At 46.8% G+C, this 27374-nt stretch overlaps 1 protein-coding gene across 5 annotated transcripts; it reads right to left on the bottom strand.

The window, feature by feature from the left end:
- Positions 1-3287: 3287 nt before the first annotated feature.
- Positions 3288-26255, bottom strand: CD8A (CD8 subunit alpha). Of its 5 annotated transcripts, XM_054677990.2 has the most exons (8): positions 26114-26255; positions 20167-20313; positions 9440-9758; positions 8984-9337; positions 8291-8401; positions 7974-8084; positions 7177-7207; positions 3288-4631 (listed from the first exon to the last, which is right to left on the bottom strand). In XM_054677990.2, the coding sequence occupies exons 3-8, from the start codon at positions 9609-9611 to the stop codon at positions 4580-4582; spliced, it is 831 nt and encodes a 276-aa protein (XP_054533965.1). In that variant the 5' UTR covers positions 9612-9758; positions 20167-20313; positions 26114-26255; the 3' UTR covers positions 3288-4579. The 5 variants fall into 5 exon arrangements, with proteins under 5 accessions (XP_054533965.1, XP_054533967.1, XP_063645057.1 ...); XM_054677992.2 differs by lacking the exon at positions 7974-8084; XM_063788987.1 differs by lacking the exons at positions 20167-20313; positions 26114-26255 and adding an exon at positions 10173-11425.
- Between the last annotated feature and the right edge of the window lie 1119 nt (positions 26256-27374).

The following is a 27374-nucleotide window of genomic DNA, read 5'->3' as shown; positions in this document are numbered from 1 at the left end:
CTCAGGAAATATGGGGCTGAGGGCCTCTGTCCTTCCTAGGGTGTGCCGTTAGGACTAGGCTTAGTGGCAGGTGTGGAGTAGGTAGCATGGGGTTTGTATGGTGGCTTCATGACCATCAGGGTCTGAGACTCCTTTCTGCTCCGTGGCCTTAACATACGACCTCAAATTTACCCTTGTCTAATCCTAGTTGTGTTCCAGGCAGGAAGGAAGAGGAAGTGGGTGGGGAAAGAGCGAACTTCCCCATTGAGATAGCCCCTCTAGGAGTCCTTCCTGGAAGCCCCACCTGGCAACTTATTCACTGTGTATGGCTGCAGGTTGTCCGGGAAACATGGTCTTTTAGGTGGACACAATACCACCTTTTCGGATTCTAATTGTGTGGTCTTGGGCAAGTGATAGAAACTTCCTACACTTTTGCTTCCTCATCTGCAAAGTAGAATGATAGTAGTTCCTATATCATAGTTTTGATGAGACCTAAATGAGGTACTGACCTATGGTGAATGTTGAATAAACTGGTGGTTTTATTAAGTCAATAAAACATAAATGACATTTGCAGACCACGGTCAGCTAAGGGGGAACAGAAAAGGGGGAAATAGTAACTGGCACTCAGAAATGAGACGTGTCTGAAGGGATGGAGGGGCCTTCAGTAGATGCCGAGATGGCAAAATGGTATAGCACACTTTTTTCCTTTTCTGCCTTTCCTCAGCTGCCCAGAGGATGACAGAGCTCCCTTGTGGAATGAATGGCCATAGCCATCAACAGCAGAAGTGGGGTGGTGGCACTCGGGATTCAAGGCTGAGGGGAATTTCAAATGACACAGTGCTGTCAGGGGCTGAGTCTATCTGGGATGGAGCTTTCCTGAGATGTTGCCCTGCCGTGCACTGGGTGCTGAGATCCTGGGGTATATGTAATAACATATATACTGGTCAGAAAGGGCTACTGTTTACCTGGGGGAAGGATAGAAATGAGAAGAATCAGACTCAAGTAGCTACATTCAGAGTATAATCAATACGACACTGGTTTGGAAAATTCAGTACAAGTTCATTTTTTCAGCTTATATTTATTATTTGCTTACCATGTTCCATGAGCTATTTTAGGCAACTGAGAAAACATGTATAAACTCATGTACTTTGAGGTAGGGACTATTATTAGTTCCATTTTATAAGTGGGGAAACTGAGGGATCAAGACATTAAGTCGCTTGCCAGAGAACACGTAGTTAACAAGTAGCAGAGCCAGGAGGCTGGTTTATTTTGTTTTTGTTTGAGACAGTCGTGCTCCATCGCGCAGGATGAAGTACAGTGGCACGGTCTTGGCTCACTGAAGCCTCAAACGTCTGGGCTCAAGAGATCCTCCTGAGTAGCTGGGACTACAGGTGTGTGCCACCATACCTGGCTAATTTTTTTGTATTTGTTGTAGAAATGGGGTTTCACCATGTTTCCCAGGCTGGTCTCGAACTCTTGGACTCAGTCGATCTGCCTGTCATGGCCTCCCGAAGTGCTGGGATTACAGACCTGAGCTGCTGTGCCTGGCGTCAGGAGGCTGGTTTAGAGCCTCTGCGTTTAACCACTATGCTACTGAGGCCTCCTTTAGTTCCCTTTGGTGGAGAAATGCTGCTCAACCCTGCTTTTAGGAGCAGCTTAAGTGGTGCTGCCTCTTAAGCACCTCTCAAGGTATTGATAAAATTGCGTACAGAGAAGTATTTGCACACAGACCCAGGGCAGGAATGGGGGCAGTTTCCAGCTGATAGAAAAGGGAGATTTCTTCCTAACCCACTTGGATAAAGATTCACGGGGAATTTTCAAAGGTAGAATGGGCTCTCTTAAAACCAGCTGAAAGCTGGAGAAGGAAAATGACAAATTTCTCTCTGGCTTTTCTCTTCCACAAATAGGATATGTTTTTATTAAATGAATGAATGTTAAATGAACCACACTGAGGCTGGATTCCAGCAGCTGATACCAAGTTTACAGCATAATAGAGGAGTCATTTCTATCCTTTGTGTTTTTCAGGGTCAAAAAAAACCTGTTATGGGCATCTTCCACATAGTAAGAGGGTTTGTAGAACCAATGTCTCAGGCTAGCAAGTGGCAAATAAACATTGTTGGACCCGAGGCTGGCAGGTCTGAACTGTTGGGTGCTCCTTCTGCACGTGTAGAATGAACAAGTTGGAGGTCTGTGGTTGTCAGTGATTGCTAAGCCTGAATTCACAGCCCAAATGAGCATGCTTTAGGCCTGCATGGCTTGCAGATTTGTTTTCTATTTTCTTCCTGGTCCAGAGGGCCAACTCTAATGAATGGATGTTCCTATATTGATATTTTTAATTTCCAAATTATTGTTTACCATTTTACTTGTGGCAAGTGAAATCCTGGTTGTTTTGAGGATATTAAAAAAATCAGTAAGTATTTGGCCCTCTCTGGAGCCTCCCAAGGGTGGCCTCTCCACCGCCCACCACCACCAACTTTGAGCTCAAGGTTGAAGAGGAAATGCTGCTTTTGGCAGAAATGCCCTTTTCCTGTTTTTGCCCTGGCACAGATTCTTTGACATTCCTTGGTGCTCCAGGGTCAACTTCACAAGTTTCTCCCATGAGAAGGGGAGCGACCTGTTGTGAGATGCTCATCCTTCCCAGGGAATTCAGAGATAGCCCCGAGCCCAGGCCCTGCTTCCACAGGAGGCCTCAAAACCTGGCACCTGCCTTGACTGGGTGTGCTGGGCACCTCCTGGCCCTGTCAGCTGGGCTTAGGGAGGAGCGACATGGGAAATTTGTCTCATGGGTAATTTATCAGCTTTCTCTTCTGCTTTCACACATAGGCTACTTCATTTAGAGAACAGAAAGCCACTCTTGCTTTCCGTTCTCTAAAAGTATCTTGGTTTTAAAACTAACAACAGACTTCTGGAGGGCTGATTACATGGGTGTGTTTGCTTTATGATGTCATCGAGCTGTACATTTACGACTTAAGCAATTTTCAGTACGAATATTTTACCTCAACAACAAGATGACTTAGTGATTTATCATGAAAGGAGCATCATCTCCTCTGTTACCAAGAAAGAACAAAAGGAAGAAGGGTAATGCAGGATGAAGCTAATCTGTTTTGATTGATGTGAAAATGGCAGGCTCAGGTGAAGGTGGGGACTGATTCAATAATTTTACTTTTAGGTCTTTATCCTAAAGAAACAAAGATATATGCAACATTTTAAGAGTGTTATAGTAGGAAAAGGTTGGAAACAACTAAATATCTGGTAGTAGTTAAATAAATGATGGCACAACCAAAATCGGATGCTGTTTACCCATTAAAGAGGATGCTACAAATGTTTATTCATTAAAGCCACTCATAACAGCATAGTACAACCCTATTTAAAAAAGAAAGACATATTTTACATGTATGTGTAGAAAATAATCAGGAAGAATGTACACCATATTAACAGGAGATTATTCCTCAGGTGAAGAAATATGAGTGGTTCTTATTTCCTTATCTACTTAAGTTTTTTCTCTCCAATGCGCAGGCATTGCTTGTACCATACCTTAAGCAAGGAAGTGCATGTTTGGGACAGCAGTTTGGGCTCTCAGCCTCCTTAAGAGAGTCAGGTCTGCCTCATTCCTGTATCTGCTAGTTGAGCAGAGGCCAGGGCTGTGCGAGGGGCTCTCCAACAATTGTCTTTACAAAGTATAAAAAGTCATCAGTGATCCCAGGAACATGTTTGTATCTCAAATTCAGAGATTCAAGAGGGCCTTAGTTTAACCTCACTGATGATCAAATTCTATTTGTAAAGGGGTAGCCTGTCCTCTTTCATGGGCCCCTCTGCAATGCAAGGGCTGGGAGAGCAATTCCGCCTCCACGTAGGGGTTTCACAGAGATTTTCTTTAGAGATAGAGGGATTCATTTTCCAGGGTTAAGCTCACCCCTTCATTTTATTTTAGGTCTATACAATTTTAGGCTTGATTATAAAAAAAAAAAGTCTGATATTGTTTACATTATAGAACTCTGCCAAAGGCAGTTCTCTTCTTTAATTCATTACCTCCTCGAGGCTCTGGGCACAGTATCCCAGGTATCAAGAAGTACTTGTTGCCTTGCAGTTGGAGACTCAAGCACCTCACCCTGAGACAGGGGCCTCGGAAAGAAAGACCTGAATGGTGTGGAGGAAAGAGCCCTGAGCTGGGAGACAAGGTCCCTCCAGCTACTGCTCCAACCCTGACTTGCTGTGTGCCTTTGATCAAGCTGTCTCTGGGCTTTAGCCTCCCCCTTTGTAAAATGGGCGGGGAAGAGGTTGAGATGGCATGGGTGCCTCCAGCTCTCTCAGCATGATTCTGAGAACTCTGCGGGTAGCTCTGGCCTGCCCCTTTCCACACCCTACCCCGATGTGCGCACAACAGTATTGTGACCCTTGTGGTGTACTGTAGATTTTACCTAGTTTTGTTTCCCGTCAAACACATAAAGAAAAAGTAATCTTTCCCGCCCCGCCCCCACTAAAATAATAATCATGAGAATGAATACATAGGGAGGAAGACTGGAAAAAATGAAAGGGAAGGACTTGCTCCCTCAAAAGGAAGGATCTCAGTTTGAAGTAATGTAGTGGCTGTTGCACAGGGTTAGACGTATCTCTCCGAAAGGCTGGGCTTGTCTCCCGATTTGACCACAGGCCTGAAAGAGAGGAAAGCGACCATCATTGTAGCCAGAACCCCGCCAGTGCAGCATCCATCCAGCCACGTCCAGCCTCCCAATCCCCCAGCCTTGGAAAGGTCTGAGAACCTGTTCCTGGGGCACCAGCATGGGACTGGGTGAATGACGTCAGCACAGCACCCGTGCTAAATGCCTTACTTGCACCATCTCATGTAATCCTCACAGCAGCCTTAAGGGTGGGCACTGAGATTGAGAAGTTAAACTTGCCCAAGGTCACACATCTAGGAGGTGGCTGAGCCAGGATCTAAACGGAGTTAGTCTAGCTTCCTGGAGCCCCTGTCAAGGTCTCCACAGAGGTGTGAGAGTGAGACTGATAACCAAAGTCATTAGCTGACCTGATTCTCAGCCCCGGAGGATGACAGGGAGAGAGGAGGATGTGAGCAAATCACCACAATCAGCCAAATGATGTTACGCTAAAAACATGTGTTAATTCAGCACCAGGCTAGCACCTTGTAAACATGCTAATTCATCATGAGCGTCATGTCTGCACTCTCAGCCCTCTAAAACCTCTCTGTTGAAGCTGAGCGGCCCACCATCATCACTGAGTATATTAACTCGGGTGTTGGAATTTCCCAGGTGTGTTTAATCTGTATAGCTTTGTATTTTAAGGCAGAACTTTATTCTCAGTTATTCATCTCAAAATGAGAGTTTTCAGAAAAGATCGAGAAAAGGGATGGTCCTTCTGCAAAAGTTCCAAAGTGCACCCTGAATAATAAAAATGCTAAAAACTGGCCGGGTGCGGTAGCTCACGCCTATAATCCCAGCACTTTGGGAGGCCAAGGCGGGCGGATCACGAGGTCAGGAGATCCAGACCATCCTGGCTAACACGGTGAAACCCCGTCTCTACTAAAAATACAAAAAATTAGCCGGGTGTTGTGGCGGGTGCCTGTAGTCCCAGCTACTTGGGAGGCTGAGGCAGGAGAATGGCGTGAACCCGGGAGGCGGAGCTTGCAGTGAGCCGAGATCGCACCACTGCACTCACGCCTGGGCGACAGAGCGAGACTCCGTCTCAAAAAAAAAAAAAAAAAAAGAAAAGAAAAGAAAAGCTAAAAACTCCCCCCCCCCCTTTTTTTTTTGTGAGATGGAATCTTGCTCTGTTACCCAGGCTGGAGTGCAGTGGTACGATCTCAGCTCACTGCAACCTCCGCCTTCCACGTTCAAGCGATTCTCCTGCCTCAGCCTCCTGAGTAGCCCGGATTATAGGCATGCACCACAATACCTGGCTCATTTTTAAAGTCTTTATCCCCTTGGTATATCACCTGTAACATATGCATTGGAAATCCATTGCATTTCCATTGCTAAAAACAACAATGTGTAAAGTCCTGAACTTGGATTCCCTCAGAAAAATGTAAAGGAGTATAAAATGCAAACTCCAGGTATAAAATGTAAAATATTTCATCTACTGAAAAGAACTGGTGTACACAGTTGGTTATCCTTAACACTTCAGCCTGCAGCCATGGGGAAGGTGTCTGAGCTTTGGATGGAAGTTGCAGCTCCCGGGCAGTATGACCTTGGACAAATCACTAAATGTTCTAAGCCTCAGTTTCCTTATCTGTAAAATGCAGGTAATCATGACTACTTTAAAAGTTGTCATAAAACTTAAAATTAAAAAAAAATCTATAAAGCAAGTAACGTGCATTGTAGGCTTTCATCAAATGGTTATTACTATTGATAATCTGAGTTTAATGTGCCTTTGCCACTTTACTAACCCCTGAGCCGTGAGACGGGACAAGGTTGCTGTGAGGATTAAGAGAGATGGGGAGTATTACCCCTATCACAGTGCCTGACTAGAGCAGGCACTTGTTAGATGCTACCACAGGGATGCCTCAGCCAACGGGTGGAGAGAGGTTTTTAACAGAGAGAGAGAGAGAGAGAGAGAGTGTGTGTGTGTGTGTGTGTGTGTGTGTGATCATGGGCTGAAACTGGATGAGGCAGTCACTTGAGCTGCCAGATAGCCAATTGTCCCTGCATCTCGTTCCCCTTTTTTCTACTCCAGTCCTTGGCAGCAAACCAAGGTCCTACATGACACAGAGAAGTTAGCAACCAAAGCCATTATTATTTTGGTTCAGCTGATAAAAGATTGGCTCTCCCTCAAAAAACTAGACCAGCCAAGTAGGAAAAAAAATTGTTTTCTTAAGAAAACAACAAAACCCAGATGGAATAATCAGAATAAAGAGGAGGTCAGGTCCTACGAGGAGCTAGGATAAATTGGGGGAATCCCTTAGGTTTTTTTTTTTTTGAAGTGCCAGGCCAAATAAGATGAAGATTTACTGGAGTCACACTGCTGTTGGCACCCGCCTAACCCGGGCCTCCTTTTTCTCAAAGACACAGGCCAGATGCCAGCCTCGGCCTCTCTTTGCTCAGGAACTGGCTGACTCCCTGCCCCAGGACTTCACGGCCATGACCTCTCTCTGGGAAAAGTCCCCACTATTTGCTGCTGGGGAAACCAGGACCCCACCCCAGGGCTGGCCAAGGTGAGCAGGCTGAGAGTTCAAAAGAGACTCACCGGGGACATTTGCAAACACGTCTTCGGTTCCCTGGATAAGGAAAAAGAAGGGAAAAAGTGAGTGCCCCTATCCATCAATAGTCCCCAAAGACAGTGTATTTTTTGTTGTTGCTGTTGTTGTTGCTGCTGTTTTTTGGTTTTACAAAAAATCATTTCAGAACGATCATGGGCTGAAATTGGATGAGGCAAATAGGGAATTGCCTCTACGAATTCTCCTTCCTTTCCCCTATTTCTTTGAGGATTATAACTCTTGAGAGCCGGGTAAGGGCTTCTTATCCATCCTCCGTCTCAAGCATCAATTAAAAAAAAATTGCAACTACAGACGCGGGCGAAAGCGGGGAGCCTGCAGACCTGATCCGGCACCTCCCTTGCATGGGACCCAAAGCAGGGTGGGCGGTTCGCCGGAAGAGGGCCAAGGACGAACCTCAAACCGGTGGTAGTTTTGACTAACCCTCCTGGGCACTTGACCCAGGGCCACAGCGGCCCCCTCCCGGCGGGCGTTTGTCATGTGTCCAGACATGTGCGCGCGCGCTGCGGGCTTTGTCGACGGAACACACCCGCTGCAGCGGCTCTGGGAACGGGGCTTTGTCTCCCAAAACCTCTCCGAGAGCGCAAGGAGCGGGAAGGGCTTTCTCGCATTCTATCTCCCAGAAAGAAGTGCCTGTACCTGCGGGGCAGCTCGGGAGTCCCAGAAAACTCAACCCCAAGCTCCCCCCTCGCAAGGTCCGCCTGGAGCTAGCAGAGCCAAGGGCAGGAGGGGGGCCGACTCCTTCCCGCCGCGATTCCTCGGGACTTACTGTGGTTGCAGTAAAGGGTGATAACCAGTGACAGGAGAAGGACCCCACAGGTCCCGGCCAAGGGCGCCCAGATGTAGATATCACAGGCGAAGTTCAGCCCCCTCGTGTGCACTGACGACACCAAAGACGCCGACATTTAGGAGTGGGCCCGGGACCTCCCAACCGCCCCACCGTCCCGGGAACGTCTCTCCGCCTCAGATCTCGGTTTCCCACCACTTGGACAGCCCTTGACTCTACCTACAGTATCAGGGCTGTCCCTGGCATGGGCTCTCCCCGCGGTGCGTGCCGCCCCCGCCCCGGGCCCCCGCACGACTCGCCTGCGCCCCCCGCCGCTGGCCGGCACGCCTCTGGGCGCAGGGACAGGGGCTGCGACGCGATGGTGGGCGCCGGTGTTGGTGGTCGCGGCGCTGGCGTCGTGGTGGGCTTCGCTGCAAGAGCAACAGAGCGTGGTTGGGGGCCAGGTTGGGGTTATGGAGGCGCCCCCGCCCAAGCCCCGGCCTCGCGCACCTTTCCCCACGGGGACGCCTCCCCCCGGTTTTCCTGGGAGAAGGGATGGCAGAGGAGACAGGATGGGGACCCCGGGATGCGCGCGGACCCCTGTGCTCGGGCCTTGGCTCAGCCCAGCGCACGCGGCGCCCAGAGCCGGAGCGCAGGAGCCGGCTCCCCTGCACTTGGCCTCTCTCCCGGGCTGAACCAGCAACCCTGGAGCGCGGGTTGATTGCTGTCCGCATTTTACCCACGAGCAAACGGAGGCGCAGAGAATTTAAGTCATTTGCCCAGAATCAAACAAGAATCCGAACTCGAGCCCAGATCGGCCGGACGTAAAAAGCCATCCCCAGTCCCTACTCAGCCTCGCGTTAGCCTCAGTTTGCTGTGTCTGTGAAATGGGAACAGTATCTAAGTCGCTTCCAGGTGCGCTAAGAGGCTTGAAAGCAGGGCCCACGTGCGGAAAACAGGTTGAGGTGAACCCCAAGCCCCACGCGGAGAGGTGCCGCACCCGGCGCCCGGACCTGGCAGGAAGACCGGCACGAAGTGGCTGAAGTACATGATGGAGTTGCTCAGGGCCGAGCAGAAATAGTAGCCCTCGTTCTCTCGGCGGAAGTCGCTCAGGGTGAGGACGAAGGTGTCCCCCAACCTCTTGCCCGAGAACCGCTGGGTGTCCAGCCCCTCGGCCGCCTTGGGCTTGTTTTGGGAGAGGTATAGGAGGAAGGTGGGACTGGCGGCGGCGCCGCGCGGCTGGAAGAGCCACGAGCAGCCCGACGTCGGGTTGGACAGCAGCACCTGGCACTTCAGCTCCACCGTCTCGCCCAGGTTCCAGGTCCGATCCAGCGGCGACACCCGGAACTGGCTCGGCCTGGCGGCGTCTGCAGGCGGCAAGCAGCGAGGCTGAGCCCCCAGTCCCGCGCCCCCCGCCCCCCGACCCCCGCCCGCCCCATCCCCTGCCATCCCGGGCGTCTCAAACTCACGGAGCAGCAAGGCCAGCGGCAGGAGCAAGGCGGTCACGGGTAAGGCCATGACGCGCTCCCCAGGACGCTGCTTGGCTCGAAGCTCGGGCGCGAGGGGAGGCGCGCGGGAGCCGGTGGGGCGCCGAGGGGGGGAAGTTGCGCCCTTCGGCCGGCCCGGAGCCTGATTTCGCATTTGGAGGATGTGATGTCACCCGAAGCCCCCGCCGAGGAGAGTCACCCTCCTTTTCGCGGTTGTCGCCTTCCAGCCCGGCGAGGAGGCTGGGGCCCGTGAATAGGGCCGTCGAGGCAGCCTGGCCAGGCAACTGGGGGCAGCTGAAAACTGAGGGTTTGGGGATGAGGAAAAGGGCTTGGAAATAGTCCTCGGAAATGGTTGTCTTGTGAGAGTGACAGAGTGGGTGAAGGGAGACCAAAGATTTCAAGAAGTGAGGGCGAGAGTAGGCAGGAAAGGAGGGGAGTGTCCCTTCCTTTGCCTTCACTAAAGGCGTCTCTTGTACTGTCACCTTGGGGCTTTTTATTGGCAAAATGGGCACTGAGGGCTGAAAAGGAAGAGGAGCTAGCGACCTGCCCGCTTCTCAGGAACTCGCTAGAGCAGCCCCAGTTTTCACCGAGGAAGGACCCTCTCCCTTCCCCCAGGAGATTTCCACGAGGGCGGCAGCAGCCGAAGCTTTGGCTGTCGGTGTCAGTGCGCTGCTGACCTCATTCTTCCGGCCTTTCATCCAGCGGCTAAACTCACCACACAGCCTCATCTCTTCTTGGAGCCATTGCAACAGCCTTCACACCAGTCTCTCTCCTGATCAGTCCTCCAGCCACGTTGTTATAAAAATTATTATTCTCACAAAGGGGATCTGACAGCGTCACTGCCGCAGCCTCCCATGGCCTGCATTGCTGGATGGAAATTCAACCCCCAGCTTGGTTGACCAGCCCTTGGGTGCTGGCTCCTCCCAGCCTCCGCACAGCCCCCTGCCCTGCCTTTCCCATACACCTGCAGCTGCAACTGCAGCTGCAGCTTCACAGGCTTGAAGTCACTCAACCCCTGCGCTCTGTGCTTTCACGCCCTTGCACTTGCGGTCCCTCCGCCTGGAATGCTGGTCTGTTTAAGCCCCGGAGGCAGCTCCTGTGCTGTCTCATTTGGACCTCATTTCTTTCACCCCCAGCTCTGGGTGCTCTGCAGGGAGGTGTGGGTGACGTGGGTGAATGCTTGGGTAGAGGCGGTTTTCTCTTTTCTGTCCCTAACACGTGTGTCCCCTTCCTTTTTGTTTCTTTAAAAAATAAAATAAAATAAAAAAGACTGGAGTCTCGCTGTTTTGCTCAGGCTGGCCTTGGGACTCCTGAGCTCCAGTGATCCTCCCGCCCCAGCCCCCTGAGTAGCTGGGACTACAGGCTCATCTTTCCTTTTTGCCTGTTGCTGTCCTGAAACCTTCCAGCTCCAGTGGCATGCCCTCTTCCCATTTCTTCAGGGTTTCTGAGTCTTTCCACTTTGAATCCCATAGTGGCTGCACCTCACATTGCTACTGCTTGATCCTAGAGACAAGACACCTGGCATTCTGTGTTCCACGTGTCTGCCCCACCCATTAGTTCTGCTGGGCGAGGACCATGCGGAGACTTCATGATGTGTCCTCCATCCCCAGAAACACAGCATGGGCTGAGCTGTGCTTGTTGAACTGCATTCTCCTTGTCCTTGTGAAGTACAAACTTAAGTGTTGGATGGGTTCTTTGTCGTTGTTGCTATTTTTTTTTTGAGATGGGGTCTGGCTGTGTTGCCCAGGCTGGAGTGCAGTGGCACCACCTCAGCTCACTGCAGCCTCTACCTCCCAGGCTCAAGTGATCCTTCCACCTCAGCCTCCCAAGTAGCTGGGACCACAGGAGTACACCACCATGCCCGGCTAATTTTTTGTATTTTTGGTAGAGATGGGGTTTCACCATGTTGCCCAGGCTGGTCTCCAATGCCCGAGGTCAGGCGCTCTGCCCCGCCTTGGCCTCCAAAGTGTTGAGATTGCAGGTGTGAGCCACCGTATCAGGGCCTGGATGGGCTTTTTTTTTTTTTTTTAAATTATTTTGATTTCAGTACCTCCTTCCAGCTCCCTCAAAGCATCCAAGATGCTTATTCTAGCATGGAACATGTAACATTTTATATTCAGAAATTTTTAAAAATGTCTTTTAAGTGACAACAGTGCAATATATTCTTGTACGAAAACAAACACAAAGTTCCCTGTCTCAACTCTCCTCACTGTCACCTGCTCCCCACAGAAAACCACTGTTACAGTTGAATGTGTCCCTCAGATATTATCTGTACATAAACAGATGTTTATACATCATCTTAGACACATGGGATTGTATGAGATAAATATTTTTTTGCAACCTATCTTGTTTCACAGTAGAAGGAGAGCATTCAGCAGATGAAGATCCACCCCATTCTTATAAATGGGTGCATTATATATGGGTGTTCCATAATTTAATTCTGCTGTTAGTGGACATTTAGGCGATTTCTCATTATTGCAACACTAGCAAGGCTGTGGTAGATATAATGTATCTGTATCACTGAGGGCTTGCACCAGTACCTGCAGCTTTTTCAAATGGGAGATGAGGGAGTTGGGGAAGAAAACACCTTTACAATGATGGTTATAACTGGCCTATCGATGTATGCATGTGTGTGTGTGTGCATGGTATGAGGGTCCCTCGCTGTGTAGACACAGTGCTGTCCCTCAACTCACATGAATGAGGGAGATAAGGAAGCAATCAAGTCCAGACAGGCCACCAACACATCAATTCTTGCTGTAGATGGTAGTTTGCCATTTTGCTCAGCACCACCAGCACTGTATCAGGAGTGTCAAATGGCCCTGCTGGCCAAAGGCTACAATCAACAGGGTGGTAAGGAAGATGGCTAGACACGAAACTGCACTTGCCCAGTGGTGGAAGCATTGAGGGGGCCAGAGTCAACCTCCACCTATTTGGATCTTGGGAATCAGGACCCTGAGTGTGATGATGGCCAGATTTGGGGGTGTACTGCTTTAAAATAGACTAGTTCCATCTTAGTCTCACGGAAATCAGCTTGGGGGCCTTCTAGCCCTGCAGCTCAGAAAAGTGTCAGCCAGTGGGGTGGCAGCCCCTTTGTACAGAGCACCATGGGGGTTGGGGTGGGGAGGACAAGGCAACATGTCAAACCCATCAAGGAGGCTTTGTGACCCCAGTGATATTTTTTGCAGAACGTGGTGGATTTTCGATGTAACCACAATGACATCCGCCTTGCAGTGGCAGAACAGATGCAATTGCACAAGTTCTGGAGAAACATTCTGTAGACCAGGTGTGCAGAGGGCTGGGTTGGGCCTGTCCATCACTTCCAGGTAAGTTCCCAAACCCCACACTGTAGCACTGACTTGGGATGGCATGAAGAAATGTGAATGACTGCACTCCTTTAAGCAAGCCCCTTATTTAAAAAAATATCCAGAAGTAGATAGAGTAAGATAGTAACCAGTTTCTATGCTGATTTAAACTGGTCCATGGAAATGGAAAACTTTAATGTAGATTAAAGACATATTCAAAATGCAAAACTGGGCAGAGCAGTGATAGGAAATCCATCAGGGTTCTGTGCCACTGCTCCTAAGACATGAACTGCAGGGACAACTCGGAATCATGGCTGGGAAATTGCCTGCTGTGTCCCCATCACCAATTCAGGTCTATGGAGATGTTACTGTTCTTGGAAGGAGTTAGCTTGTTCAGAGCTAGAAACTCTAGAGTTATCAGGGCTTTGTTTTATCTTAATTAGAAATACCAATCAATTTGGCCTCACTTCTGTCACCTTTCTTTTCCTCCACCCTGAGTTCCCCAAGTTCATCTAGCTGCTGTCCTTCTTTCCTGGACTTTTGCAATGGCCTCTTAACTGGCCAACCCCATTTCTGCTCTGGTCCCTTCTAGCAAAAATCTCATCATGCCAACCCCCTGCTTCAAACTGAAAGGACTTCCTGGTGTCCCTAGTAGAATGTCGGGGATCCCTAATGTTGCCTGTGAGGCCCTGCACACTTGGTTTCATAGTCTCTGTCCTCTTGTCCGTCACCTTCTTCACTCCTCCTAGGTTCCGCATCTCTCATTTCTCAAGGGGACCCTAGTCCTTTCCACTTCAGAGCCATTAAACATGCTATTCCCTCAGCCAAGAATGTTCTCACCTCTGCTGTCTGCTTACCAAACTCCTCTCCCTTAAGACCCAGCTCAAGCATCTCCTTCCTGTGGGGTTTAGCTCCTTCCCCCTCCCACTCCCAGACAGTACAGACCACATCCTTCTCTTCTCTGTGTCACCCGGACCTTGGGTATCTGCAGACTGGAGCACAATGGTTTGTTTGCCTGTCCAGCTTGACAACCAAACCCTTGGTCCCTTGAGGAAGGAGCCTTGTCCCTCTCATGTTTACACCAGGGTGCCAAACAGAGGGCTTGGCACACACTTGAGTGGCACACACTCAAGAAATTCTTGCTCAGTAAAAGCTAAAGGAAGGTAGAAGTAGGGTACAGCAGACCAGAGGAGGCTTAGATAGTTCATTCCAAGTAAGAGTGGTCAGGAAAGGCTTCACATATAGTTGGGTTTGAAGATAAAGGAAGAATTAGGAGAGAGGTTGTTTAGAATGAGGCATTTGATATGTCTGATCAAGATCAGCTGATACCATGCTTTAACATATAGCAATGGTATAGTTAAAAACAAAGGAAGAGGAGGAAGGGGAGAAGGCAGATGTACTCAAAAGCAAGATAAACATCTTCAAGGATGTAGTTGCAGGACAATGGCTGGAATCAGGGGCTGGCTTGCTGGGATCTGTTCTTAGCAAACCATTCTTGGGCTTGGGTCTTGAGGGTCTGTTCTTAGTGTAGAGGCACCAAGAGTTTGACTCCTTCAGCTAACAGAGTTTCACAGTGCTTTGCCTATAGAGGAAGGCTGGAGCCAGGCTCTCTGCTTGAAACAGGGATTTGGATCTGATTTTCTCTTGATTGAAAGAGAGCCCACAGCCACCCATGTAAGGCCTAGTTCTGACTGTGGGCCCTGGAAAGTCAGAGGCTACTTTAAAAAACTCAGGAAAAGAGAGAGTAAAGAGAGGAAGAGATTTTCAAAAATTTCTATTCAAGATAACCCTGCACACACACTCGAAATTCAAAGTATACATAAAAAAGACTCAACAAGTGGAATGTGAATTCACTTCCAAAAAGATGCAAATTATTGAACAATTTGAAAAATGTTTAAAACAAAGAGAACAACAAATGTAGAAAATGCAGAAATTAAAGAAGAACAGTTGAAGATGATAAATACTGAGCATACTGGAAATGAACACTCTACATATTAAACAACGATATACTCTAGGTTGGACATAGTTGAAGGGATAATTAATGAATTGGAAGCTAGCATTGAGAAATTCACAGAGAATGCAACACAGGGAGATGAAGACAGAAGCAGTTTGAAAAAGCTGTTGAGATGTATATTAGCATGGTGAAGTGTTTAATAGGATTTCAGAAAGGGGAGAACAAAGGGAATGTGGAGAAGAAATATGGGAAGAAAGCATGGCTGAAAATTTTTCACAATTAAAGACAAACATTCTCAGATCAAAAATACTCTTAGTGCCAAGTATAAAAACATATACATCTTTGCACATATCAAGGTGAATTATAAACATCAAGAGTAAAGAGAAGAGGGCATCCCAGGAAGCTAGGATGTTTGAAATGTAATTGGGAGAATCCTTGTTGCAGTTTGGATTGGGCAGAGAGGGTAAGAAGCTGAACTGTAATGGGGAAAAATATACACATTTTGGTTACACCTTGCATTGACTCTCTGTCATCCCCTCCCTTGGTGCTGACACATGCTTACTGTAAAACCGATCCAATGATCCTATAGACTTGATGTTTGTGGTTTCTTTGAATAAACATATAAATTGATCCTTGCCTTCTTAAAACCTGAGAAAGTTACATTTGTCTTATCTGAGTTCCTTTCTAGGGAAACCAACTATCAGGCCTCCCAGATGGTAGCAACGAGCTGAAACTCACCAGATCACTTATTATGAACAATAAGACGTCAGACTCTTCACCTGGTATGATGGCCTAACTAACCTCCTGTTTCCTGTTGTCCAACTCCTTTTCCTTACTCCTCCCAACTTCCTGTTTTCCCACACATGATTACATGTCTTCCCTGCTATATAAACGCCTTAATTTTAGTCAGGTCAGAGGGATGGATTGGAGACTGATCTCCTATCTCCTTGGCTGCAGCACCTGACTAAATTCTTCTTCCTTGGCAATACTTGTTGTCTCAGTGATTGGCTTTCTGTGAGGTGAGCAGAAGGACCTAGATGGATCCCCCGGTGTTTCGGTAACAAAATTGTTTTGGATCTTTAATCTCAGTAACACTGAAACAGAAGCGTTCTGAATGCAACTGGAGAGCCAGGATTTGAGTTCAGAAGAGGGGCCAGGGCTGGGGATGTAGCCTTGGGAAGGAGGTGATAAGTTGTGAGAGTGGGTGTCATTGCAAAGGGAGGTGGTGTGGAAAGAACATACAGAAGAGTATATGGAACCTTCAGGGAAGGCTCGTATTGAAGAGCAGGAAATAAAACATTGGCAAGGAATCCAGGTAGTGCAGGAAATTCAGAATGGGGCTTGAGAAGGTGGAAGAACTTCACAGGGGAGGTTTGGGCTATAAGAGAAGCACAGAGAGGACATCAAAGCCTGTGGCAGGTAGAGATTGTAAGCTCATGTCTGCCCCTGACCCACATGAGGATGTCCCACATGTTTGCCATTGGTGGATGATAAGATGAGGAGGACTCATAGGAGAAAGGCCAACAAGAGAGGGTAGGGGCAGCATGGGGACTTGTGGAGGGCAATGTCAGATGAAGTGATGTTGACTTCCGAACTTCATTCATTATTCACTCATTTAAATATTTCTGCTATTCACTTTTTAAAAAAAAAGTTTTGAAAACATTTTAACATAGAACAATATGTCAAATAATATAAAATGCCCACTCTTTATAAGTGTTAGCATTTTGTCACATTTCCTTCACATGAACATTACAGATAAAATTGTACCCTCCCAAGTACCACCCCACTCGCCTTCTCACGAAAAGCTAAATTTGGAGTTTTGTTCATTAATTATGACAGAAAGATGGTAAGTTTTTAAAATTTTTAATCTGTTAACCTTTCCTATGGAGCTGAGAGAGAAGGATGCCGAATGTCCAATGAGTGTGGATTTGTCTATTTCTCCTTTTAATTCAGTTCATATTTTGTCTCCTATATTTTGAAGCTTTGTTATTAGGTGCATACACATTTAGAATTGTATCTTCTGGATGAATTCACTCTTTTATCATTATGAAATGTTTGTCTTTACCTCTGCCTCTGGTAATACTTTGTTTTGAAGTCTACCTTTTATTCATAAGGAACAGAGCTTTCTTTCTTTTTTTTTTTTTTTTGAGATGGAGTTTCCCTCTTGTTGCTCAGGTTGGAGTGCAATGGCACGATGTTGGCTCACCGCAACCTCCACCTCCCAGGTTCAAGCTATTCTCCTGCCTCAGCCTCCCGAGTAGCTGGGATTACAGGCATGCACCACCATGTCCGGCTAATTTTGTATTTTTAGTAGAGACAGGGTTTCTCCATGTTGGTCAGGCTGGTCTCGAACTCCCAACCTCAGGTGATCCACCTGCCTCGGCCTCCCAAAGTGCTGGGATTACAGGCATGAGCCACTGTGCCCGGCCAGAAACACAACTTTCTTATGCTTCCCGTTTGCATAATGTATCTTTTCCTTTTTCTTTTTCTTTTTTGAGGCAGAGTCTAGCTCTGTTGCCCAGGCTGCAGTGCAGTGGTGCGATCTCATCTCACTGCAACCTTTGCCTCCAGGGTTCAAGCAATTCTCCTGCCTCAGCCTCCTGAGTAGCTAGGACTACAGGTGCACGGCACCATGCCCAGCTAATTTTTATATTTTTAGTAGAGATGGGGTTTCACTATGTTGGCCAGGCTGGTTTTGAACTCCTGACCTCAGGCAATCTGCCCACCTGGCCTTCCAAAGTGCTGGGATTACAGGCATGAACCACTGCGCCCAGCCTGCATGATGTATCTTTTTCTATCCATTTACTTTCAACTTCCCCTTCTCTGTTTTGAAATGTTTACTAGATATGTATACATGTATATGTGTATATATATCTATAAATGCTATATAATTTTATTTTCTGAGAGTTTCAAAATACAGAAGTGTCATCATATTGTGTGTCTTTGAGCTATGTTGATACATATAGATTTATTTTAAATGCCGTGTGGTGTATTATCCTGTGAATGTGCCACAGTTTCATGTTCAGTGGTTCCTGAACCAGAGTGTTCATCTCTCTGGAAGTATATGGAGGCTGTCCTTGGGGATACACATAATTTTAAGGAAATTGTTTTCCAGATTCTCAACTCCATTGGTTCTCTTTTCATAAAATGGACCTGCCCAAGAACAAGTCCCTGTGTTTAGGCTTTGTGCTCGTTCTCCTTTCTGGTCTATTCTTTCATGATTCTTTTATTTCCCACTTTAAAACTGAAAGGCAAACTTCCCGCCCTCCTGTTCCTTACTATGCTCCAGAGGTGGGCACGTAATCCTCTGGGCCACCAATAAAAAGACAAATCCAAACATTTTTCATGTAATTTCCATCCGTTAGAAATTGCCAAAGAATGCATTTCTCCTGAGCAGAGTCCCCAGTATCCAGGTAGAGTCATCTGGGGGCCGGGCACGGTGGCTCACGCTTGTAATCCCAGCACTTTGGAAGGCCGAGGTGGGTGGATCACGAAGTCAGGAGATCGAGACCAACCTGGCTAACATGGTGAAACCCCATCTCTACCAAAAATACAAAAAATTAGCCGGGCACGGTGGCGGGCGCCTGTAGTCCCAGCGACTCGGGAGGCTGCGGCAGGAGAATGGCTTGAACCTGGGAGGTGGAGCTTCCAGTGAGCCGAGATCGCGCCACTGCACTCCAGCCTGGGCGACAGAGCAAGGCTCTGTCTCAAAAAAAAAAAAGAAAAGAGTCATCTGGGAGGGATGCAGGAGGCAGAGTGCCTCACAGCAGGCTTTGGGGCCTCATCCCTCTACTCAGCTCTCTATCATCGAGCTAGAATTCAGAGGTGAGACAGTCATTATGAGGATGCATATTAACATGTTCATTATGATTACAAAAGGAATCAGAATTCTTTTTTTTTTTTTAACAAAAATTAAGTCTGAGTTGTTAATTAGTTTGACATTGAAGACCAGCTTTGCCAATGAGGTTAATGGCAGTATTTTAACTTTCCTTGAATCTAGTGAGCTAAATCTTTAGCTCCAAGGTTTTGATGAGAATCAAGTTTAGCGCTAAAGAAACAGTTTAGAAAAAGAAAGAAAAGAAAACACTTTTAACAAGTTTAAAATCTATGATAAGATAAAAGCATTTTGGCCAGGTGCGGTGGCTCATGCCTGTAATCCCAGCACTCTGGGAGGCCGCAGTGGGTGGATCACAAGGTCAGGAGTTTGAGACTAGCCTGGCCAACATGGTGAAACCCCGTCTCTACTAAAAATACAAAGAAAATTTAGCCGGGCATGGTGGCAAGCGCCTGTAATCCCAGCTACTCAGGAGGCCGAGGCAGGAGAATTGCTTGAACCCAGGAGGTGGAGGTTGCAGTGAGCCGAGATCGCACCACTGCACTCCAGCCTGGGCAACAGAAAAAAAAAAAAAAAAGAAAAAAAAGAAAAAAGCATTATATCACAATATTGTTTGTATTGGAATTTGTCTTGAAATTAAATTAAAAATATTTCTAATACCCCAACACTTTCCAAGTTAATCAATTTCAGCAATCGTTTTTAAGTGAAAGAAGAATGGTGTCATTGATGGCTACTTGGTAGGCTTTGGTAAAATCTAGTTTAGGGCTTCCAAAACCCAAGAAAGTGAATAAATCTAAAAATGGTAACAAACCCATGTGCAGGTCACTGGTTCCCAAGTGTTTGCTTTCAACAAAATTGGAAGAAGGCCTTCTAGATTTGGCAACTATCACGGGTTGAATTGTGTCCCCCCAAGTATATTTGTTGAAGTCTTATACTCTAGCATCTCAGAATGTGACCTTATTTGGAGACAAGGTCCTTACAGAGGTAATCAAGTTCAAATGAGGCCAATAGGATGGGTCCTAATCCAATATAACTGATGTCCTTGTGGAAAGGGGCAATCAGGACACACACACAGAGAACATCATCTGAAAACAAGGCACAGATGGGGTGATGTTTCTACAAGTCAAGGAATGCCAAAGATTGCCAGCAGCTGACTAGAAGCTAGGTGAGAAGCATGGAACAAATTCCTTCTGTAGCCCTCAGAAGGAACACACCCAGCTGACACCTTGATCCTGAACTTCTAGCTTCTAGAACTGTGAGGCAATAAATTTCTTTTGTTGAAGCCACCTAGTTTGTGGTACTTTGTTAAAACAGCCCTGGCAAACTAATACAGCAACTAATAGATCATTAAAATTAATTTTTGATGATAGATAACATTGTCTCCCTCCCTCCCTGCCTCCCTTCCTTCCTTCCTTCCCTCCTTCCCGCTCTCTTTCTCTCTCTCTTTTTCCCTTTCTCCCTTTCTCTCTCTCTCTCTTTCTCCCTTGGAGAAAGGGTCTTGTACTTTCGCCCAGGCTGGAGTGCAGTGGAGTCACTGCAGCCTCAACCTCCTGGGCTCAAACAGTCCTCCCACCTCAGCCTCCCAAGTAGCTGGGACTATGGGTACACACCATCATACCTGGCTAAATTTTTGTAGAGATGGGGGTTCACCATGTTGCCCAGGCTGGTCTTGAACTCCTGGACTCAAGGAATCCATCCATCCACCTTGGCCTCCAAAATGCTGGGATTACAGACGTGAGCCACTGCACCTGGTTCATGCTTTTGTCTTTTTTTAAAAAAAAGGAAAAAGTTGAAAGATTTAGTGATTCTGCTGTAACAAAGCCAACTATTTATTTATGGAGACAAAATTTCTCAGTACTTACATTATATGACAAACAAAAACAAAACAAAATTAATACTGAACTCTGTCTCATTCTAGCAATCAATAAATAAAATAAATCCTGTTATTTTATGAGTTCATTAATTAATTGGACCACAAAATTCATTTGTGGGGGGTCCATTTCATTAAGAGCTGAATTTTCCCCCAAAATTATGTTTTAAAAAGCTTTTTTTGAGATAATTGTAGATTGACATGCACATACAAGAAAGGGTACAGAGAATTCCATACCCTTCACCCAGTTTCCCCTAACAAACGTTACTTTTATATTTATTTATTTATTTTTAGAGACAGAGTATTCTTCTGTTGCCCAGGCTGGAGTGCAGTGGTGTGATCTGGGCCCACTGCAACCTCCGCCTCCTGGATTCAAGTGAGTCTCTTGCTTCAGCCTCCCTAGTAGCTGGGATTACAGGCACCCGCCATCATGTCCGGCTAATTTTTGTATTTTTAGTAGAGACAGGATTTCACCATGTTAGCCAGGCTGGTCTCAAACTCCTGAACTCTAGTAATCTGCCTGCCTCGGCCTCCCAAAGTGCTGGGATTACAGGTGTGAGCCACCATGCCCGGCCAAAGGTTACTTTTAATGTTCATTAATTTTGAAGACTTGCAGTTTATTTATTCTATAAAGGACAATTGTGCACTATTAATAGTCGCAATGATGACATAATCTAAGACTTTTAATATTTAGAAACTTACGGTTGCAGGAAATTAAAAATTCATCTCATATGCTTTTTTGGCAGAGAAGTATGAAATATTGATCAATATAAGGTCCTTAAGCATATGCACCTATTAAACTTTTATGGAGGAAGTAGAATAGAATTCATAAGTCCATTTGTTTTTACTCTTTATTTTTTTGAGACAGAGTCTCACTCTGCCGCCCAGGCTGGACTGCAGTGGCACAATCTCCACTCACTGCAACCTCTGCCTCCTTGGTTCAAGTGATTCTCGTGTCTCAGCCACCTGAGTAGCTGGGATTGCTACTCATGTGTGCACCACCACACCCGACTAATTTTTGTATTTTTAGTAGAGATGGGATTTCACCCCTTTGGCCAGGTTGGTCTTGAACTCTTGGCCTCAAGTGATCTGCCTGCCTTGGCTTCCCAAAATGCTGGGATTACAGGTGTGAACCATCGCGCCTGGCCTAGAATTCATAAGTTTAAGGAGAAAAAGGAGTGATGAAAAATTTCCAAAAGTTAAGAACTTTTTCTTGTATTTTAAAAATGAGTGACGGTTGAAACAAAATTGATATATTATTTATGTGCTATTAGAAATAATTAAAAAGAATAAGGTTTTCTTTTTTAAAAATCAACATTTACTTTGGAAATTATGTCCTTTATAGTGATGAAAAATGTTTGTTGTCAAGTTAAAAGTGAGTAAAGAAGTACATTCATTTTATAACAGCATTTTTCACAGTAGCTAAAATGTGGTAGCAACCCAAGTGTTTATTACTGGATGAATAGATAAACAAAATGTGGACTCAGGCATCTCTCTTCTGGGCTCATACCCAAAGGAAATGAAATCACCACCACACCAAGGTATCTGTACTCCTGTGTTTATTGTAGCATTATTCATAATAACCAAGATATGGAGACAACCTAGACAACCATCAATGGACGAATGGTTTAAGAAATTGTGGTACGGATATATACAAGGGAATTCAGCCTTAAAAAAGGAGGAGATAGCATTTGCCATAACCTAGACGGGCCTGGAGGACATTATGCTAAATGAAAGAAGCCAGACACAGAAAAAAAATATTGCACGATCTTACCTGTATGTGGAATCTTTTACTTATTTATTTTCTTAGATGGAGTCTCACTCTGTTGCCCACGCTGGAGTGCAGTGGCGCAATTTTGGCTCACCACAACCTCTGCCTCCTGGGTTCAAGTAATTCTCCTGCCTCAGCCTCCTGAGTAGCTGGGACTACTGGCACCTGCCACCACACCTGGCTAATTGTATTTTTAGTAGAGATGGGGTTTTGCCATGTTGGCCAGGCTGGTCTCAAATTCCTGACCTCAGATGATCCACCTGCCTTGGCCTCCCAAAGTGCTGGGATTACAGGTGTGAGCTACCATGCCTGGCCTGTAGAATCTTTTAAAAAGGTCAAATATATAGAGAATAAAACAGTGGTTATCAAGATTGGAGTAGGAGAGAGGAAATGGGCAGATGTAGGCCTAAGGATACGAAGTAGCAAACATATAGGATGAACAAGTCAAATAAAGTACAATATGAAGACTACAGTTAATAATAGCGTATTATTCCAGGATTTTTGCTAGATGAGCATAGTTGCTTTTGCTACAGGAGGAAATAAATGGGTAACTAAGTGAGATGATGCATAAGTCAATTTGTTTCACTATAGTATCCATTCTACTAAATATGTGTGTCTTATACCATGATGTTGTATATACCTTATATATACACAATAAAATTTATTTAAACAAACAAAATGTGGTATATACATAGAGTGGAATATTATTCAGCCTTAAAAAGGAAGTTCTGACACATGCCACAATATGGATGAATCTTGAGGATATTATGCTAAGTGAATTAAGCCAGTCACAAAAAACCAAATACTGTATGATTCTATGTATTTGAGGTATTTAAAGTAGTCAAAATAATAGAGACAGAAAGTAGAATGGTGGTTGGGACAGGCTGGGGAGAGGGAGGAGTGGGAGTTATGTTTAACGGTTATAGAGTTTTAGTTTTTCTAGATGAAAAGAGTTAGAGAGAAGGATGGTGGTGAAGGTTGCACAACAATGTGCATGAACTTAATACCACTGAACTGTACACTTAAATGTTAAAATGGTAAGATTGTTATGTGTATTTTGCCACAGTAAATTAGTATTATTATTTTTTTTAGAGACAGAGTCTAGCTCTGTCAACCAGGTTGAGTGCATTGGTGTGATAACAGCTCACTGCAGCCTCCAACTCTTGAGCCCCCAACTCCTGGCTTCAAGCAGTCCTCCTGCCTCAGCCTCCCAAAGTGCTGAGATTACAGGTGTGAGCCATTCACTGTTCCTTGCTAAATCTTTTTTTTTTTTTTTTTTTTTTTTTTGAGACAGAGTCTCGCTCTGTCACCCAGGCTGGAGTGCAGTGGTGCGATCTCAGCTCACTGCAAGCTCCACCTCCTGGGCTTAAATGATTTTCCTACTTCAGCTTCCTGAGTAGCTGGGATTACAGGCACACGCCACCATGCCTGGCTAATTTTTGTATTTGTAGTAGAGACAGAGTTTTGCCATGTTGGCCAGACTGGTCTCGAACTCCTGACCTCAAGTGATCCACCTGCCTAAGCCTTCCTAAGTGTTGGGATTACAGGCATGAGCCACCACACCTGGCCTAAATTTTTTTTTTTAATGAGTGAAGGAGTCCATAGTCTTTCATACTTTGGGGTGATACAAGAAAAGGAAAAAGGTTTAATGACAACTGCCACTTTCATTTATTCATTCCTTTGTTGATGTACTTTTGGGCTGGGTTTTGCTGTTATAAGCTAAACTACAATGGACATCCTTGTACACATTCCCTAGAGTCCAAGTACAAGATTTTCTCTAGGGTGTTTTCCTGGAAAAGGAATGACTTGAGGAGTATGGCAACCTTGTGAGAAACGACTGATTCGAAAGATGTGCCCCATAGCTTTTGATACATTTTTCTCCAAAGTCATGGTTCCAGTCCACACTCACACCAGCTGTGGAGGAGTTTTCATTTACCCACGAGCTTTGTTATTTCTGGTTTTGTCAGTCTTTTTAATTCTGCCAATCTGATAGGGTGTGATGGTATCTCGTTGTTTAAAACCTGACTTCTCTTGTTAAGGTTGAGACCGAGCATCTGGCCCCATGTTTGCTGGCTATTCAGCTTTCCTCTTCTGCAGACTGCCCGTTTGTCCATTGCTTTGTTTCAGTAACTTCCATATACCAAGAACTCTCTGCCTTCCATAACTCACATCACTTAAAATACGAATTTTGTTGATGCTTAGAGAACCTGATTTCCTTCCAACCAATTGTGCTCTCCTAATTCCAACAACCAAATGAAGCTTCAACTCTTCTTTTTGTTCAGAGCCCTCCTGAGTCCTGTCCTACTCACAGTAAAGGCTGTGGCAAAATAAATAAATAAGTAAATAAAAGGGAAAAATACACTGCATCCAAAAAAGGCTCGTTTCTTTCTTTTTCTTTCTCTCTCTCTCTCTCTTTCTTTCTCTTTCTTTTTTTTTCTCTTGTTGTGACAATTGTCACAACAAAATGTGTATGTGACAATTTATTATCTTAAAACAGTTTACCCAAAATAGAAACCTTGCAAAGCCAGTGGAAATTTTTCTTTTTGCATAAGTTGGTTAATTCTTTTGAGTGCTGGCCTGGGATCCATGAAATAACCTCAACTCGACCATAAAGCTTTTCACTCCCACGTTATGCAAACGGTGATGACCCTGTTGGTGGCAAGCCCCCCGTGTGACTTTCCGAGGGGATCTGAGTGGTGCAAGGTGGAGGACGCAGTGATGGAAACATTGCGAGAGGGAAGGCGTCTGTTTCCACCCACTTACCCTCAGAGCATGAGGGCTGGGCGAAGGCTCTGACTCCTGTAGGGGGTGACCCATTTCTAGGACTATAGAAGGAGAGGTGTGGACCTGGAAAAAGGAAGGAAAGACCACGGCAAGGAAAGTCAAGAAGTGGGAGAAGTCAAGGGCTCTCTCTTCCCTTCCTCCTTGTCCTTGGCCTGCAGCAACTCCTCTTTCTCTTTTTGTAGGGACAGACTGAAGAGGATTTCTTAGTATGGTTTGTACCTTCCCAGTAGAGCAGGAAAAAGAGGAACGAGCTGCTCCCTCCACACCTCAGACGCTGAGGTCAACTGCCCTTTGGGCGGGGCACGTTGGCTCACACATCTAATCCCAGCACTTTGGGAGGCCGTGAGGGGAGCATCACTTGAGACCAGGAGTTGGAGACCGGCCTGGGCCACATAGTGAGGCCCCATCCTCCGGCTTGCACCACTCAAATTCCCTCGTAAAGTCACACGGGGAGCTTGCCCCCAGCAAGGTCGTCAGTTTGCAAAACATGGGAGTGAAAAGCTTTATGGTGGAGTGTAGGTTATTTCATGGATCCCAGGCCAGCACCCAAAAGAATTAACCATCTTGTGCAAAAAGAAAATTTTCCACTATTTTTTTAAAGTTTCTATTTTGGGTAAATCGTTTCAAGATAACAAATTGGAGAGAGGCCTAGAGAGAAATGAGCCTTTTTAAGATGCAGTTTATTTTGCCCCATGATGTTTTTGTTTTTGTTTTTGCCAGAGCCTTTACTGTGAGTAGGACAGGACTCAGGAGGCCTCTGAACAAAAAGAAGCGTTGAAGCTTCATTTGGTTGTTGGAATTGGGAGAGCACAATTGGTTGGAAGGAAATCAGGTTCTCTCAAAAAATAAAATAAAATAAAATAAAAAGCCAGCGTGCTGGCGCGGGTCCATGGTCCAAGCTACTTGGGAGGCTGAGGTGGGGGGATCGCTTGAGCCCGGAAGTCGAGGCTGTAGTGAGCCGTGATTGCACCACTGCACTCCAGCCTGGGCGATAGAACAAGACCCTGTCTCTTAAAACAAACAAGAAACAAAACAAAACAAACAACAACAAAAAAATTCATTTGGGAATTTTTCTGCGCGTGCCCAGAAGCAGAGCCATGCTATAGGATCTCCCCTGTGCCCCAACAGTCAGCTTCTTACTTGGAGGGTAGAGAACGGTGCTTCCCCACGCTGCTGTGCAATGGAGAGGAGCTATGTGAAGCTGGCGTATGGGTGGGGTTTGCAGGCTTCGCCCGGCTTCATCGCCGGCTACTGACCCGGCACCAATTCCTGTTCTGCAGGTCTCACCGCAGAGGGGCACGCCAGCCATGAGGACAGATGAGGGAACACGTGATGCCACGATGGGGGTGCCAGGATGAGGTGGGTGCGGTCGCGGACAGGCGCACGAGGAGCCCAGCGGGGCGTCACCCGGAGCAGGCGCGGAGGAGGGCTGGGGAGGGCCACCAAGGCGACGAGAGCCGGTGTGCCTGAATCAGCCTAAAGGAGACGGAGGAGGAGTGTGGTGGGCGCAGGGGCAGGGAGCTGGGGGAAGGGCAGGGGGCTAGCCCAGGCTGAAGGCAGGCAGGAGCAGGGCCGCGATGTCAGACAAGAAACGGCAGCAGTGTGTTTGGGAACCTAGCACCAACCGCACCGGTGGAGACAGGGTCGGCTGTAGAGGAGGTGGGGCCGGGTCCCAGCTAAGTAAGGCGGCGGATCTTGCAGCCCTTCCATCCTCAGCCGCTCATTCTGCGCAAATCTCGGGGCCAGCCTTGGTGGAGCCGTAAAGCGTCCACCAGAGCCTGGATCCCTCCGCCACCTTTCCCATGAATTCACCTTTCTGTACACAGCAAGCGCCTGAGCGGAGACGGCCGACACGTTTCCCACTGTTACCCCAGGAAACCGCGGCTCCTGAGGAGGTCAGGGCCTGGGCAGGGGGCAGAGCTCAGCGCGCCGTACTGAGGCAGAAACGGGGTCCAGAGAGGGTGGGGTGGGGGTACAGGGAAGGGTCGCCCGAAGGTCCCTGGCGCAAGGAGGACAGAGGAGGGATCTAGAATTCGTAGGGGAGAAGAGAACTCAGAAAAGATCCGGCCCAGCGCATTTATTTTACAGAGGAAGAAAAACTGAGGCCCAGGGAGGTTAAGTACTGCAGGTAACTAGGCACTAGCAGCAGGGGCACTAGCAGCAGGGGCACTAGCAGCAGGGACACTCCCTATCTCGCCTGTCACCCGCGTCCAGCAAAATCTGATGCCCTGTCGGCCCAGCAGGGGGCGGTGCTGCTTTAGTTTTGGCCTGGTCGGGGTTGAGGGGAGGAGGGAGCGACTTCGAATTCAGTCTGCACCTGACTGACCTCGAGCAAAAACGAAGCGGGTGCACGTTACCGTCTTCCATCTGGGGGCCCAGCAGCCTCCATCTTCGCCCTAGC

The sequence above is a fragment of the Pan troglodytes genome, chromosome 12 (genome assembly GCF_028858775.2).
Source record: "Pan troglodytes isolate AG18354 chromosome 12, NHGRI_mPanTro3-v2.0_pri, whole genome shotgun sequence".
NCBI lineage: Eukaryota > Metazoa > Chordata > Mammalia > Primates > Hominidae > Pan > Pan troglodytes.
This window is presented reverse-complemented; position numbering and strand designations above follow the sequence as displayed.